Raw genomic sequence first — 17,386 nt, 5'->3', positions numbered from 1 at the left:
TTGGATTGCAGTTTCTTCGAAAGTGTTCTTGTCAACTAATTGTGTGAAATCCCTTGGCTTGCCCAAAATTTTTGTAAATAGTGCAGTAACACGAAAAGTGAGTGCATTCAATAAATTCTGTCAAAATCAAAAATTAAAATTAAAGAAGAGGTCAGTGCATTTTCTTCAAAATTTGGAATTGCTCCAATGGCCAGTTCCAAATTACCCAAAGTTTAACGTATATATTTTTACCTCAAAAATAAAGACACAAGACAAGCTTACAAGCATATAGACAATGGCTCAATAATAAGTGGGTGAACTTTAACTTGCCTATGTGACTGTTTCTTGGAGACTCCTAGTTTATTTTTAGCACATCAAATTTTTTGAACTGAAACTGTTTTACATTTTCACATGACATGACGCTTTTAAGAAAAAGGAATGTGATTTTCAACATGGCCTGTGTTATTTAGGTTAGTGTTCTAATGACTTAACAAAGAACCCTGCTTTTTAACCCTTTCAATGCCAATGTTAAAGCGCGGTGGTCGTCGCACACCGCATGTTCGAATTTCATGTAAATAAACAAAGTATTTTACACGCGTTGTATACGCCGTTATGAGTCCCATATTGAACAGGACGCTGTGCGACGACCGCCGCTCTTTAACATTTGTCACTTTACGAAATAAACTCAAACATATATAGTCAATGAAAAATTGTGTACGTTTGATCTAAAATAAACATTGTAGGATAATAAGTGAAAATGTGCTGCACAAAAAAAAAAAAAAAAAAAAATGGTTTGCAGGAAAAAATGTTGTTCATAATGTTCAGATGGTTAATTTATTGTTGCTTTTTCTTAGTTCTTGTAAAAAATATGTTGCGCAAAAATAAGGTTAGCAGGAAATAAATTCATGTGTTTCATATTGTTCAGAGGGTTAATTTATTGTTGCCTTTTCTTAGTTCTTGTAAATTTTCATAATGTAAAAGTGACAGGAATTTGTTTTTGAATATTCAAAAAAAAAAAATGCTGGTAGATGATTGATAGTTTTAAGAGTTAAATTTATTTAATAGAACCCAGTCATTCTGGTCATCTGTGTCAGTCAGTCCTCTGGAAATCTGCAGATTTTTGGGAATAGTTTAACTTGTAAAACCAACAGTACTCATTTCATAAGTCCCAGTGATATTTGCAAACTTTTTGCCCTCAATGTCGCAGCAATGAAAATTAAACATTTTACGGTATTTAATAAACACTGTCGTTAATATCACAATGACACGGACAATATTGATAAAATCATGAAGCGCAAAATTATAGAACATTGATTTGCTTTGAATAGGACGATAATTCAACTGTAATTGTCTTTTTATAGATTAATTGCTTGCTGTGATTTCTAAACGCTTTGCGGTTTTGAACTGGTTTTCTGTTCATGATGCTCAGTATCTTCAATGTTTATCTGTTCACGTGTTCTCTGCTCCACTGAGTCAATAAAAAATAGTTCATTGATGCATCAATGCCACTGAAATAAGTCGTCTATTGTGAATGGACGTGGTCCATATGTTGTTGGCTTAGCTCATTGATTGCACAAGTCGTAATGTATTATTGTAACTAGATTGTTGTTGCATCACGACAGTTAAAGCTCATTGTCGAGATAAAATTATGGATTTTATGTCTCATCTGCGGAATATTGGAAGCATCTGACTTTCAGTCGGGTGTACGTAAAGGAGGAATGAACTTTATTTTAGGAACAATGTTCAGTGAATTGTTTGGTTGTCATTTGTTTTATTTTTCGGGTTGGTTACTGTTGCTCTTTTCGCAGCTCTTGAAGTATTGGGGCAGCATGTTAACTCATTTATTCACTTACAGTTTAGATTTTTGGCAAATCTCAATACAATTTTGCATACTCAGTGCTGTAATAAACGTCATAAACTTGTTTAAAATATTGTTTTTTAGCAAACTAGCACTTGCTGTTAGACACTGCTGTATTTACTGTGATTAACATACGAGTATTTACCCTGTCATGTATTTGGTGTTTTTTCTGCTTTTTACACTATACAGGGAGATATTTTTTTTAAAGTTGTTTATCCAATATCTGTCTTTCTCCTATTGGTCTTTAATTTGTCAGGAAAGTAATGCTGTAATGCAATAATTTGCCTTGTGTAGATACAATAGGTGATTTTGTAGTAATTTTGTATTAGCTCACTTTACAAGTGTTTGTTTATTTTGCTCATGAAAACTATGTTGCCATACATGTTCTTCAAGAAATAATTCTAATAAAAGTGCAATACACTGTATTCAGAGAACAGGTAGTCACAACATTTCTTGCAGTACTAGTAGTATTATAATGCCACATTGTACATATTGTGCAAAGACTTTATATATAAATAAAACATATTGTAATGTGTTTATGTTAAGTCTACTCGTGCGTAAAAGTATCCAGAATTTGTTCATTTTCCATCGAATTGAATACTAGAACATTGAATTAAAGTTGCGGGTCACAATCCTATTTTTTGAGAAAATGATTTTTGTATTTTAGTGAATGGTGTTGCATATAAAATTGTCTTAACCAAAACCAAGATATGTTTTAATAGGTATAATCTTTGGTATAATTTAAAAAGTTGCACTTGAGAGCATTTATTGCATTTTATTGAGACCTTGGGAATGTATATTGTATGAAATAGGTCTGAATTTGAGCGAATTGTCGAAAATATACAACGGTTGAATCGTAATGCTCAACAGCCTATCCAAACACCGAATATTGTTCCCGCTTTCCAATTTGATGAATGTTAAAATTGGGACCATTGTAAATACATGCTTGGGTTTGCGTTTTTGTTGTGCAGTAACTAAGAATCCTGGAAAATCCCCCCCCCCCCCCCCCCCCCCCCGACTGCACACGAATTTCGGAACCTCTATGAATAATTTCCGAAAACAACTTCATAGAAACAAGATTAGAAACTTTTCAGGCAGAATCAAAACGAGTTTGAAATGACATGGTAAAACTTTGCATGTTTGCATTGGTTTCCATGGTAAAATAATATCTCCATATATGAAATTTATTAATATGAATTCTAAAATTGTTCAAACATTTCAACAAAATTACATTTAATTTTAGTGAGTTTTCAGTACGATAAGTTTTCAATTAAGATGTCTTTTCCCATAATGCTTTGCATATATGCGCAGGAAAAGGCTCAGTATGTAAAATGTGAATTCGCGAATTTCAAACTGCCTTAACATATTTTGTGTATTTATCTTTGTAGGATCTTGCAGGTGCTATTGACGATTTACCGTCTGGCTTAGAAATTAATCAAGGTAGTGCGCCAGCAAGCAGTCAGCCAAGTCAGCCGTCATCACAATCACAGTCCTCTAATGATGGTTTCAATACTCCAGTACAGTCACCACATGTCCACCCTTCAGTCACAGCATTAAGACCATCGCCATCACCTGTAGGATCTCCGGCGAGTCACATATCAAGGTCGGCGTCTATGTCACCAGCCAGTGTACAAGGTTGGTTTATTTTTATCAGCTTCGTAGCTTGTGTTGCCAGTCTTTTACATGTCTTGCAATGTCTTTTCACTTGAACTACCAATTAAAAAACATAATTAAAATTATTGGACTATTAAAATTACGCATAAATGCAAAAATTATTTTTATTGTTTGCTAGGTCATTAAAATAAGACTTGATTAGACCATCACTTGTGTCATTCATGTAAGCACATGCCCTACTAATAGAGCAAATACATGTAGAGTTGGGACCATATTAAACGTTTCTGAAGTATTAAATATTGTATTAAACTAAAATGAATCTGTGGCTTTTGAGGCCACACATTTCAGCCACTATAGCTGGGTTTGTTTAGGATTTTAATTCAAATTCTGTTAAAGCATTATAAGTCTAAAAAATTGGGTGTTTATGGTTCAACATACATTGTCCAAGCAACTTATAGTTGCATTCCTACTTTGCAAATATGTGATACATAACTCCCACAACAAAATAAAAATGCAGTTTTAGCTATAAAAACAAAAAATATTACATTAAATATAGATTTTCCAGCATCACTTTCACACTAGTTTATTTTGAGAGTGCTGGAGTGTCTTGACACTCAAATGAACATACCTACAGTGTAACTGACCTTCAAATTTAAACACAAATGGTAACAGTACGACTTGTGTTTACATTTTTTGTTTCGCGTGTTTATGATGAAAAAATTCAAAGAAATTGAAAATGCTTCAAAGGCCAAACAATTGGAGGTGTGCTCTGAAGTGGAAGAAAGGTACCCTCAGTAAATGTACAAGATTTTTGTTTGCTTTCCTCTGTCCAGGCAACCCAATGACCCCGCAACCACCCAATCAAATGCCACCACCTTCGAGCCAATCAGAAATAGTGAATCATCCATCACCGATGTCTACACAGGAAAGGACGATGGAACGAGGTGAGTGTCAGTTCAGTTCTTGTTTCTTGTTTAAGGACAACGTTGTTGTTGTTGTTGTTGTTGTTGTTCATAAAGTTTTGGCTGAATTAAAGACTACTGTAGAACTATTTATTTTCATTGGTGTTTAATTTCAGTATTTTGATGTTTTGAGCAACTTTTCTTGGTTTTAATTTGGTTAATAAACTCATCAGGAGACGATGATTTCTATTGTGATTTCATTTAACAAGTTTTGTTTATAATAAAACTAATTAAAAGCCAGTGAATAATTAATTTTCAGTATGCCATTTTTATTATTTTTTTTCATTCATTGTCATATCAAGATACCCAAACAAAAAATAGATCACTTGAATATGTTGGAAAATTTTTTCAAAATTAGCATTTTTGAATCTGTGAAACCATCATAAATTAATTTCTCCACATCTCAAAATTGCTTGGTGGCCTCCATTGAAAAGGTCGTATATTATCAATATAATAGTTTCCATTATATAAATAGTGAATTTTTACTCCTAATGCATTGCATACACTATTGTTTTGTGTTGAGCCATCTGAAATTGGTTGCTATGGTAATGATCTTCTTGTGTGAGACCCATGCACATTTATGATGGTGTCTCTGTAATAGAAGACGTACTAACTCCGGTGACCACCTTTTCAAACGCATGGTCAACTGTACGCAAACTTGGAGATGAGATAGATCAAATCTACTCATAGTTTTTGTAGAAGTTTGTCATAATTTGTATGACAATGGTCATTGGTTTATTTATTATGTACGGTCCCATGGTAACAGGAAATTGAAGTTTTTTTGCATGTTTAAATTATCATTTTTTATCACTTTCTAAAGCCCAAATTTTCAAAACAGTTCAGGATAGCAAAAAGTACTTGATATATATTACATGATATATAATTTTTTTCAATTTGAGATGACATAATGTCTTTCTTGCTCAAGTAACTAATTGTAAAAGCATTATAATACTTACAAGAATGACCCCAGTCACTAAAATACAAACATAATTTTTTCCAAAAATATGCTGGGTTATTTTATTTTTTGGGTAAACTTACTTTTCTGCTTATCAGATGCATGAAAAGTTGCTTCAAGAGTTTTTCAAGGTCTGTTTGTAAAATGAATGTTCTGTAATGTTAAATTGCAGACAATACACAGCAAAACGTGTCTAAATTTAACATCTTCTCACCATTAGTACAGTTTAAGTCTACACACTCCTTTTTTTTTTCCCCGTTGGCGATTTTGACAAGTTTCCAGATTGCAGTTCCTCGCTATATGCATGTATCCATGCATATGTGCACACTAGTAATCATAGGTGAATGGATAAACCTATCATAAAAAGTGTGCCCCTTTTTATAACAAAAATTCTAGAAAAGGCTAATATTTTACACATGGTTCAGTTTAGACCAGTTTTCCTGTGTTTGAGTGACAAATATTTCGCATTTCCAGTGTCATTTGCTTAATTACCTGAACTTACAGCAGGTCTTTGCATTTGGGTTAGTCAGAGCATAACTGTCACAGGGGGGGGGGGGGGGGGGGGGGGGTAATTTCAACTTCAAAATCGAATCACTCAGTCTCGTGTTTTTCGCCACTCGCAGGCTTAAATCAACAAATGCATGGATCTATGCAAGGGTCTGGGAATCAGATGGTGGGATCCCCAATGTCTGCCTATGGTGGAAGCCAAGGTATGTCTAAAATGTCTCCGCATGCAGCTCCTACAGGCCCGGCAATGTATCCGCCACAACAAATGGCACCCTATCAACAGAATAGTGGACCGCCTACGAGTGGATACCAGTACAATCAGCAAGGTTTGTCTGCCATGCTCCCCCATTTTTTTCTTCTTCTCCCATCAATCCTAGAACAGTCTGACAACAGTCAGAGGGGGGGGGGGGATTATATTATCAACTGCCCGATATTTATTGGTGACTTGTTTTGCCGATTGTTTATATCTTTTGATTTGAATGGTGGTGGTCACTTTCATAAATTAATACTTAGCACTAAAGAGCAGGTTTCTGGGGTATAGTATGTTAGAAATGTGCATGTTCTTCTGTATGATTTTATGCATGAAAGTCCTCTCACTTTCCTGTATGTCATGTTTCTTTCATGCAAATTCTGCAATCCTGTGTTGTGGTATGGTGTGGGAAATTATGCATGTGCATGAGAGGTTTCTGTTTTCATACTGCTAGTTTTGGTGTGTGTTGTCAATGTGTGTCAATTTCTATGTCTCTGCAGGTAATTATCCTCGGCCACCACTAGGAGGTTACAATAACCAAATGAACAATTACGGAGCAAATGTTACTACTGGAAACGGTGGGAATGTGCATGGCATGCCTGCTTCCTCGTATCCAGATACACGCATGCGTAATCCATCTGTGAACAGTATGGGGAATGTGCCCAGCTCTTATGGAGGTTTTAGTTCCAGCAGCAGTGGTCACATGCCACCACAAACTCCACCGACAGCGCCTCAAAGTACGGGTATAAAACCAGGAATGGGACAGTATGGACCCACACAGCAGCCGAGGACTGACACTGCACCCAATTCAGGTCAAGTTATAGGGCCCAATAGGGACCCAGCAACAAGTATCAAAGGTGCCCAAGCTGCTGCACAAGCAGCTGTAATGGCTGCAGCAAATACAGCTCAAAATAGGCCGGTTATGTATCAACGGCAGCCACCGCCGCAATACCAACAACGGACATTTCCACCATCCTATCAACACCAGCAGTGGCAGCAACACCAAGAGCAGCCTCAACAAGGCTACCCACCCAACACAATACCTCCAATGACTCCGACCTCAATGCCAAATGCATCCATGCAAATGCCTAGCGAGAACATGGATAGTTTCGGATCGGGTCCTATGCCTCAACCTGCCACGTCTATGCCAACTTCACCAGGTACGTTTCAGGCACCCAAAAATTTCTATCTAATTTTCAGAGGTCCCCCTCCCTCTCTATCTAATTTTCAGAGGTCCCCCCCTCGTAGCCCAACTTGCCCACTGTCTTTATTTTGTGATTTCTGAACTTTTAGCACCAAGGCAATCTGAAAAATCCTGGGGAAAAAAAGTAACAAAATAAACTGAAAATAATTTCCCAATGTGATACTTTTGAAGTGGCATTGGTTTAAAATGTTGGGCTCTTAGGGGAATCTGATGATCACATTTACTTTTATTTCAATGGAAAGAACTCTCGGCATATTGATCATTGTGATAGAAAACAAACCAAAACAAACTATAATTTTGGCTTCCCCACGCTTTTTGACATTGGCATGGTGCGTCTGTCATTAAAAAAAAAGAATACATTGAAAACCTGCATCTGTAGATATCATTCTGTCTCTTAACTTCTAAGTAAATCTTTTATACCAACTATGCACTGCATTTCATCTTCTGAACATAACTGTAATTATTACCACTGCCTGTTTTCATTGGTTCTCTGCCATATACTTTAACGACAATCATTGTACTCTGCCACTGCTTTCATTTACTAGTCATGTGACACTAACAGTTAACCGTTTTACACACCATTTTGTATTAATTCCGTCATAGATGCTTGTCATACATGTACATAATTACATACTCTTGCTTCTCTAATTCAGCTTCACATGTCCCATGCTGCTCCCACTGCTGATGTTGCACTTGTCCCAGTAAGCTGCATGTGTATGGCTTATTTTTATGTTTTGCTTCATGTTACAAAACTGACAAGCATTGAGACAGAAAGTATCGTTTCGGTTTACCCCCGACAGTGCTGCACCCCTTTCCCCTCACCCCTCGTGGTAAGATGATACTGCTATAGGAACCATTGGTTTCTGCGGATGTGTGTAAATTGACTATTTTGTTGACTGAAGAAAAAGACAAATCTTCTACAATGGTCAACTTGCAGTGATCATGATCTGGACAGATATAAACTTGTACAAACCACATACACTAGGAATGACCTCCATTGTCCTTGACCTAATGTCTTTGACTACTTACGCCCGCATACAACAATATTTTTTTTGTTCATTGCAGTTTATTAAACCTTGATATTAATTATTACTAGATCTAGTAAAATATGTTTCATAGTTATTCAAAAATTTTGCTGTGATCTTCAAAGTTCCATTTCCTTAACTATAACGGACTATGATTTTTTGGGGATTATTGCGATGACAGTAAAATCTGTATTAGAAGCCGTGACTTGTGTTGAAATGGTGTATTCCAACAGGGGGATGTGGCTTCGATTAGAGCATCTACACATATGAGAAATGATAAATTTTTGGTTCTTATTTGTTCTTAGATTTTACGGTATTGCCCGTTTTTTCCAAGGTGTTGGTGGGCATCACACAAGCAGGAGGGGGAGGCAAACAAACACATTCTGAAGTTGAATGCTACCTGATTTTGTATTTGTCATTTTATGCAAAAGATAATTTTTTTCTAAATTAGAAACTTTGTTACCAATTACCTTTTTATATTACTTAACAATATTTGTTTAGGACATTTCATGATTTGCTGTATTGAAAACTAGAGTCCTCAAAGTAAACAAAGAATTGTGTGTAAACATTATTGACATCAGAATCGCAACTGGGATTTCTTTAACTGTATTCAAAAGCACTAAAAATAATCTAGATATCACTAAGATTTACTGCTAAATATAAATAAAATGGCTGCATACAGGTATTCTTTATGCAATTGAAAGTTCTAATTTAAAAGAATAGCTTAGAATCAGTCCTATGTGGGCTTTTGTTTACATGGTATGTAATATATCCACAGGCATCTTGGTCTGAATAATAAGAATTGATCAATTTTCGGCTTTGAAATATATTTGTTCATGTTCAGACAAAATTGAAAGTCTGAGTGAGCACACCATAAAACACTGAATAATTATTAATTAATCATAATTAATTTCAACAATTGTTTTCAAATTATGTTAATATTCAAAATATTTTTCAATGCGACCATCAAATTATTAGAAATTAAACGAAAATGCTTGATATTCTCTTGTGGGAGTTGTTGCTAAAAAAAATTAATTGCTTTAATGTAATATTGTCCATTGAGTCTTTACACTATCTTATATCACTATATTGCATTAGTTTTGGTATAACTCTATCCATCTCTGAATTTGAAGGTGTTTTTGAAAGGAAATTAATCGTATCCAGTTGCATGAAAGTACATCATGCTACGTGTGAGTAAGCCTTGGAGAGAATAAAAAGGACAGGAATTTTATGAAACTAATGCTAAATTATTATTTGTGGTTGGTGGTTTTTTAACTCTGAATAAACAAATTTTGGGGTAGGTGAATTTAGTTTGCCGATTTTCTAATCCAAAGTTGCCACAAAAGTCAGGAAAGTTAGTTTGGGTACATGTGTCATTTATTTAGAGTTACCGTATTCACCTACTCGGCAACATGCTGCAAATATGTATTGTATTTACGTGATACATCATCATTCTAAAATCTCGCCGCCCATGGCTGAGATTTCAACAGGTGGGCGATTCTTTATAAATCATTGACATGTAATTTTTCAACAGATCATGGATTTGTTAGTCTCAGATTATCTTCCATTGCCTTTTGTTAAATACTGCCTTAGTCCCAATTGATAACTCTGTTCAGCATTTTGTAAATGATACTTAATTTTTTTGGAGGTTCCAACGGCATTGCTTTCTGTGACAACAAATGTTTTCACTACATTTACAATGAAATCAACATAAACTTCAACTTGCGAGGGAATGTTAAGTTCCGCTATCAGCATTTTTGGAAAGAAGCTGACAACCGTGACCTTCGACCTGACAAGTCCAGTTTTGTCAGATTTTCCCATTTCTTCGCATTTTGATGATCGCAAAGAATGCATTGTGAAAATAATTTTTTTCAAAGTTGCAGTATGGTCAGTTAGCGCTGATTTCAATGAGTGGTATTTTTTTTAAAAAAAGGGAAAGACTTCATTCCACGGGTGGTTATAAAATTGTTTCCCATGAATTGTTACACCTTGAATGGGAAAGCTTTGTAACCCCCTAACGAATGAAACTAATCAAGTTTTCACATTACTTCAAAAATTGTCACAACTAGTTGATGCTGTACATTTGTTCCAAAAAAAAAAATAGTCTTACAAAGATGTACCCAAACTTAACTATCTGCTTAATATAAAATATTGACGTTAAAAAAAACATGCTAGTTACATAATACTAAAAGTAATTGTCCCATAAAAAGTACCATAATGCCACTTGGTTATGAATAGTATTTAAACAACTGCCCCTCCCCCATTTTGGGAATGTCATATTTGCTCTACTCGAAACACATCTCCAGTAAAAACGTTTTTTAAACAAACCTGTAGAATGAATGAATGAATGGTTAAACTATTATTTATTTTGATCATAGAAAAATCTCACCAATTTATGTCAGCTACTAGTCAAGCAAATACGGTAGAGTCTGACATGACAACACTATTGAAAGATGACTGTTTAGTTCAGTATTTATTTTGACACTAGTTCTTACTGCCCATAATTATATTACCAAAAGTTGTATTTTAATTGGGAAAAAACTAAATTTGTGATTTGCAGGCCCCGGTTTTACATCGGTAACGCAAAGCATTACATCACCCGTCAGTACATCAACAGTTGTGAATAGCGTTATGACTGATCCACAGAAAACAAGTCCTGCCCCAGTGAAGGAAGAACCTGTGCAAAATAAGGTCAGTAAAAGCAGAACATTGTACAGCTTGTTGTAAGGAGACTGACTGTTTTAGTTGTGTGGTAAGGAGACTGCCTGTTTAGTTGTGTGGTAAGGCGACTGACTGTTTTAGTTGTGTGTTAGGGAGACTGCCTGTTTTTGTTGTGTGGTAAGGAGACTGACTGTTTTAGTTGTGTGTTAGGGAGACTGCCTGTTTTTGTTGTGTGGTAAGGAGACTGACTGTTTTAGTTGTGTGTTAGGGAGACTGCCTGTTATTGTTGTGTGGTAAGGAGACTGCCTGTTTTAGTTGTGTGGTAAGGAGACTGACTGTTTTAGTTCTGTGGTAAGGAGACTGACTGTTTTTGTTGTGTGGTAAGGAGACTGCCTGTTTTTGTTGTGTGTTAGGGAGACTGCCTGTTTTTGTTGTGTGTTAGGGAGACTGCCTGTTTTTGTTGTGTGTTAGGGAGACTGCCTGTTTTTGTTGTGTGTTAGGGAGACTGCCTGTTTTTGTTGTGTGTTAGGGAGACTGCCTGTTTTAGTTGTGTGTTAGGGAGATTGCCTGTTTTAGTTGTGTGGTAAGGAGACTGACTGTTGTGTGTTGGGAAGACTGACTTTTAGTTGTGTGTTAGGGAGACTGACTTTTAGTTGTGTGTTGGGGAGACTGCCTGTTTTAGTTGTGTGTTGGGGAGACTGCCTGTCTTAGTTGTGTGTTAGGGAGACTGCCTGTTTTAGTTGTGTGGTAAGGAGACTGACTGTTTTAGTTGTGTGTTAGGGAGACTGCCTGTTTTAGTTGTGTGGTAAGGAGACTGCCCGTTTCAGGTGTATTTTATTGAGTTCATCTGATTCCCTCTGTTATTTTCCACAGGATGACAGCGTGTCAAGGCCATCATCACCACCTATTGGGTTACTTGGAGCCTCTCCACTGCCATCACCTGACTCAAATAGTAAAGCGTCGTCACAAGAGTGTGACCATCAAAACCCCAGTCCCAACAGTTTACCAAGAACCCCTCAAAGTCCGGTGAGTGAAGCAAAAGACAGTTTCAAAATACAATAATATATATGCAGCATTTCAAAAAATCCTGAAGTTTATTCTCTGATTGCATCTGGCAATTTGTACGTCCTAATCAAGTATAATGATTTGTTTATTTGTTTGTTTTTTTACTCTAGTCTTCCAAACCAGAAAGACCTGTGAATGATCAGGTAAGAATTTCTAGCAATGAATTTTGCCCTCATTGGCATGTTTGTTTTGGTGAATGCAATGAGAAACTTTCATAGGGCTAACAAAGAGAAAATAGATTTTTGTTATAGAAAATTTAATAATTTAATTATTTTTTATTATTTAATGCCACAACAAGATACTGTAAAATACTTTATTTTTGCTTGGAATTAATTTTCGCTGAAGGAATGATTCAGTGAAATTTAAAATCCAGTGAATATACACTTTTCAATATATTTTACATTCAACTTGTTAAAAATTACTGAAAATAAACTTCCTACAAAACATAAAAAAATAAAGTTGTTTACAGTATCTTAAACATTTATTGAATAATACTTTCTCTGAACCTGAAAACATTTCTCAAATTCAACTTTAGGTGGCTCACTTTACTGGTGTGAAAATTGCAACAGCAACAAATTAATTCAGACACGCGAGATGATAAGAAGCGAAACCCCCTGTTTGCCTACGTTGGTTTTCTCGGTGTCATTCATTCTAGTGACCATTAGCATTATTAAATTTCTGGAATATTTTTTATTGGATTCTCGTAAATTGTTTAGTAGCTTGCAAATCGTACAAAGTAAGAATGTAACTTTAAAACTAAACGGAGTAAACAAAATTTGCTCAGCTCATCCTGTCAACCTGTTCTATAGTTGCTAATGGTTAATCTTTGCTCAAAAAAATTAGTTTTCTTGGCCTTGATGGCGATTTCCATGTACCTGTGTAGTTGTACCAAAAATTTAAAACGTGAACCTTAAAGTTCTTTATTTTCGCTTGATTTATTTCAATTTTATTTTAGCTGAAGGGAAAAAAGAAATTGTTTAGAATATGTTTTCACTTCTATTTTGTCATCAATTTTTCAAAAGTTGGTGGGAAACGTTAAAAAAAAACAACCTTGCACAAAATGTCTCATTCAGTGAAAATTAATCCTTTTACAGTACCTTGCAGTAAATTAATAGTATTGTTGCCACTAGAGGGCTCTGTGAAAAAATTCCCTCACTGCATTTCACATACAGTACTGTATTTCTGAAAAATGATTCAGCGAATATACCGCTTTCTTATATTTTACATTCAACTTCTAAAAATAGTTCCATATGAAAAAACCCAAAAGCTTTTCACGAAAATTAATTCCCGCTGAAATAAAATATTTTACAGTTGTTAATCATAAATCTTTTGTATTGCAGGCCAGGAGACTTTATAAACTTTGTGATGACCCAGCGAGGGCACCATTCCTAGATAAACTTGTAAAATTTTTGGAAGACAGGGGAGAGCCTATAAAGAAATGCCCCATGATGAGCAATACTACGTTAGATTTATATAAATTGTATAAATGTGTGAAAGATAAAGGTGGAGCAGCTGAGGTAAGTAGCAAAGTTCTTTGTATTAGAAATGTATCTTTCCAATGTTTCCAGACAGAAACTTTAATACACCTTTCAGGTCTTGTCACTTCCATATTTTATCCGAAATCTGCTGGAATGGCATTCAATGTCTACTTGCCCAGTACAAAAATAGAAATAGAATAGCATATAGCCAAACATTTAATCTTGCCAATCCAATAGTGTTACCTACACGTGTTATTACTAGAGGGATTGATCTTGTGTCATTTGAATTGGAACATGCACCCTGAACATTGTAGAGCTAATTTGCCAAGTTCACTCCCGTCCACGATAGGGTCAAAGATGGCCAACTAACAGCCATTTTTGTTGTATAAATACACTTAAGTCAGGTATTTCAATGTGTCTCGAACCAGATTTCGAGCACATGTTGGCTGATTTAATTCAAGCTTCAGTCCGACATATGCACTTGCATACCTGCCTATATCTAAGCTTTCAGATAATATATAGATTGTTATTGTTGCATGCTTAGTAACTTTTAGAGGATATCAGAATCACAGATAAATTTTCAACACTTTTTACCCTGTTGCTACATTAATAAGTTTACTGTGGAAGGAATGATTCAGTGAAAACTAACTAATTTTTCATTCAACTCATCACAAATCAGTGAAAATAAACTTCCTACAAAACACCCAAAATGTCTACTCAGCAAAAATTCATTCCAGCTAAAATTAAGTATTTTACAGTACAATGTGGCAATGTATGTAGATAGAGCTGACTTGATGGTTCATAATGGTATTATATTTTAGGTATCCCGACACAAGCAATGGAAAGATATATGTGCGGTAATGAACATAGGAAGCAGCAACACGGCGGCATTTACCTTACGGAAGAATTACAACAAATATTTACTAAGTTACGAATGTCAATTTGATAAGGGCGGAATAAATCCTAATGATGTTATACCACAGAGAGAATGTGGTAGCATGAAAATTAAGAATGAACGACCCAGTATTGAATCACTCGGTACGTATTTTTCGTATGTTTGTATCCTCCAACATTCCGTCTTTTGACCATCTTACGAAACATGCGTTTTTCACTCTATATGCATCACTAAAAGTGATACTAGAATTGTTGTAGTGCTTTTATCATGTGATACGCATTTATATTCAAAGTTCTGTAACGTAGACTTGTGTATACGCACAGCTACTCTAGAGCGTTAAATAAGTCAATTATTTTTATTTATTTTTGACTCCCATGTGCGAAGCACAAAATGGGAGTCTTTGCAGTTAGTTTGTCTGTATGTGTGTATGTGTGTATGTATGTGTGTCCGACTGTTCCACTGCTATCTCAAGAACCATACATCGGTTTTTGATGAAACTTGGTGCATAGATGCTCTGGGCCAATGCGCAGATTTGATTAGGTTTTGGTAAAAATCCATGCTCGTTAATTACCTAATTTGCATGATAATTAGCTAATTTTTAGCTGTTCTATGACTGTTCCACTGATATCTAAAGAACCACTCATTGGATTTTGATGAAACTTGGTACATAGATGCTCTGAACATGTGCGCAGATTTGATTAATTTTTGGTAAAAATCCGTGCATATTAATTACCTAATTTACATGATAATTAGCTATTTTTTAGTGGTTCCATGACTGTTCCACTGATATCTAAACAACCACTCATTGGATTTTGATGAAACTTGGTACATAGATGCTCTGAACTAATGCTAGGTTTTGATTAGTTTTTGGTAATAATCCGTGGATACTAATTACCTAATTTGCATAATGATTAGTCAATTTTCGGTTTTTCCACTGATATCTCAAGTACTAATCATCACATTTCAAATGAAAGTTGGTACATAGATGTCATACGACACTGCACAGACCTGATAGTTTTTATGGTAATATCAGTACATATTAATTACCTAATTTGCATAATTAATTAATTTTCAGCATTTGATATAAGTAGTTAGCATTACATTTCAATGAAACTTGGTACTTACATACTCAAGGACTATGCAGAGATTGATTGTTTTCGATAAATATTTGTGCATATTAATCACCTAATTTGCATAATTAGTTAATTTTCAGCTTTTCCATGGGTATCTCAAGTACTAATCATCGCATTTCAATGAAACTTGGTACATAGATCCTTTAGGACTATGCAGAGACCTGATTAGTTTTAGGGTAAATAATTGTGCATATTAATTACCTAATTTGCATAATTAATTTTCAGCTTTTCTACTGATATCTAAAGTACTAATCATTTACATTTCAATGAATCTAGAATTATGCAGACCCAATTAGTTTCCGGTAAATATTTGTGCATATTAATCACCTAATTTGCATAATTAACCAACTTTCACACTGATATCTCAGGTACTATACATCACATATCAATGAATGTACATGGATGCTGTAGGACAATAGACAGACCTGAATAATTGTGGGTTACAATCTGTACATATTAATTACCTAATTTGCATAATTAACCAATTTTAAGCTTTCACACTGATATCTAAAGTACCGTAAAAACTCCAAAATTTCGACCGGTTTTAAATAATTGGCGTTAGAAATGTGACATGTTTTTAGAGTCGTGGCCGAGTTGTAACTCAAAATCTAAACAAAGTCATCAATCAGTGAGTATTATGACAAGCAAAACAAAACATCAAGACGCGCAGAAGAGGTCAGCACAAAACTAATAGGTCAAAAGACAAAGCTGTCTCGCACTACCTAGGAAAACTTGCGAATGTTCGAAGTACAGGTACCCATTGGACAAAAGATACATGGAAGTTTAGCAAACTATCTCCCCGACCCAGTGCAATGTATCCGGTTAGAATCAAAGCTCACGTGTCCCTTATTTGAGGGACCAAATTCTGCCGTAAATTCGCCCTTGGATTAAAAAATAAAATGGGATTTAAGAAAATAAAATGGGACTTTTAAGGTGTATTTTGGCGTCATTTTTCGGACATTTCAATCAATCCTGCCGGCTAAAATAGAGTCTAAGTTTTACCGTAGTCATTGACGTCTGTCTATTCAAGAGTACACGTGTATGATTTTTATCGTGACTAGCATGAGCGGGTAAGCTTCCTTTCGAGAATGAGCTGTTATCACTGTGAACAATGTTAAATTATTCTTCAGATGACCAGTTTATTTTTTAAAAACAACTAATTTTTTTATTTAAAAAAAAATCATGCCGTTTTCGCATCAAAATCCAAGCCAAAATATCGTACTACAACATCAATCTCTTCGCATTGCGTTCAATAACATTAACATATTTAAATAAGCTATGGTAATTTGAACACGTTGGCATCATCCAGCTTTTTGATTGGTTAATTAGCGATTTGACCTATTTGACCTAAGAGAACATGGCGGATATCCTACAGCATCAAACGTTTATACGAGACCGGAATCATTCGCTTACGATGAAACTTAGTTGACTTTTATTTGTATTTCATAACCATTCAACAAATTTATTTTGTGTACATTATTATAATCACTACTGAGTACAGTAATAATCAACAATTCAGAAACGCAGCATGCCGAGATTTTTGTGTTCGTTTTTATTTGAAACTTCGTTTATTTAGAATATATTTTCGTTACCAATAAAATAAAAATCTCTCAGTCAATCAGAAACCCGGATTCATGCCTTCGAGGAAGGTCCCGTTTGAACGCTCACATCGGTTTTTTTTTTCGTTTGGGGGAAAACTAAAACTGGTCGCAATTTTCGAATAAGAATGAGTCGGCAATTTTTAGTGGAGACGAAAATTTGGAGGTAAATAAAACACAGAAACCCGGCAAACAAATAGCC

At 35.2% G+C, this 17,386-nt stretch overlaps 1 protein-coding gene across 6 annotated transcripts in view; it reads left to right on the top strand.

The window, feature by feature from the left end:
- The window catches only part of LOC100370652 (AT-rich interactive domain-containing protein 1B-like), a 58,224-nt gene that overhangs the window by 28,753 nt on the left and 12,085 nt on the right, over window positions 1-17,386 (top strand). For 3 of the 6 annotated variants that reach the window (XM_006815052.3, XM_085504961.1, XM_085504959.1), the window contains 9 exons: window positions 3,226-3,472; window positions 4,285-4,395; window positions 5,992-6,201; window positions 6,626-7,285; window positions 10,915-11,045; window positions 11,889-12,041; window positions 12,191-12,223; window positions 13,421-13,597; window positions 14,380-14,596. In XM_006815052.3, coding sequence (XP_006815115.2) covers window positions 3,226-3,472; window positions 4,285-4,395; window positions 5,992-6,201; window positions 6,626-7,285; window positions 10,915-11,045; window positions 11,889-12,041; window positions 12,191-12,223; window positions 13,421-13,597; window positions 14,380-14,596 — 1,939 coding nt within the window. The remainder of the gene's footprint in view (window positions 1-3,225; window positions 3,473-4,284; window positions 4,396-5,991; window positions 6,202-6,625; window positions 7,286-10,914; window positions 11,046-11,888; window positions 12,042-12,190; window positions 12,224-13,420; window positions 13,598-14,379; window positions 14,597-17,386) is intronic. The other 3 variants (XM_085504963.1, XM_085504962.1, XM_085504964.1) reach the window with 3 other exon arrangements.

Source organism: Saccoglossus kowalevskii, chromosome 11 (genome assembly GCF_978046115.1).
Source record: "Saccoglossus kowalevskii chromosome 11, keSacKowa6.1, whole genome shotgun sequence".
Taxonomy (NCBI): domain Eukaryota; kingdom Metazoa; phylum Hemichordata; class Enteropneusta; family Harrimaniidae; genus Saccoglossus; species Saccoglossus kowalevskii.
This window is presented reverse-complemented; position numbering and strand designations above follow the sequence as displayed.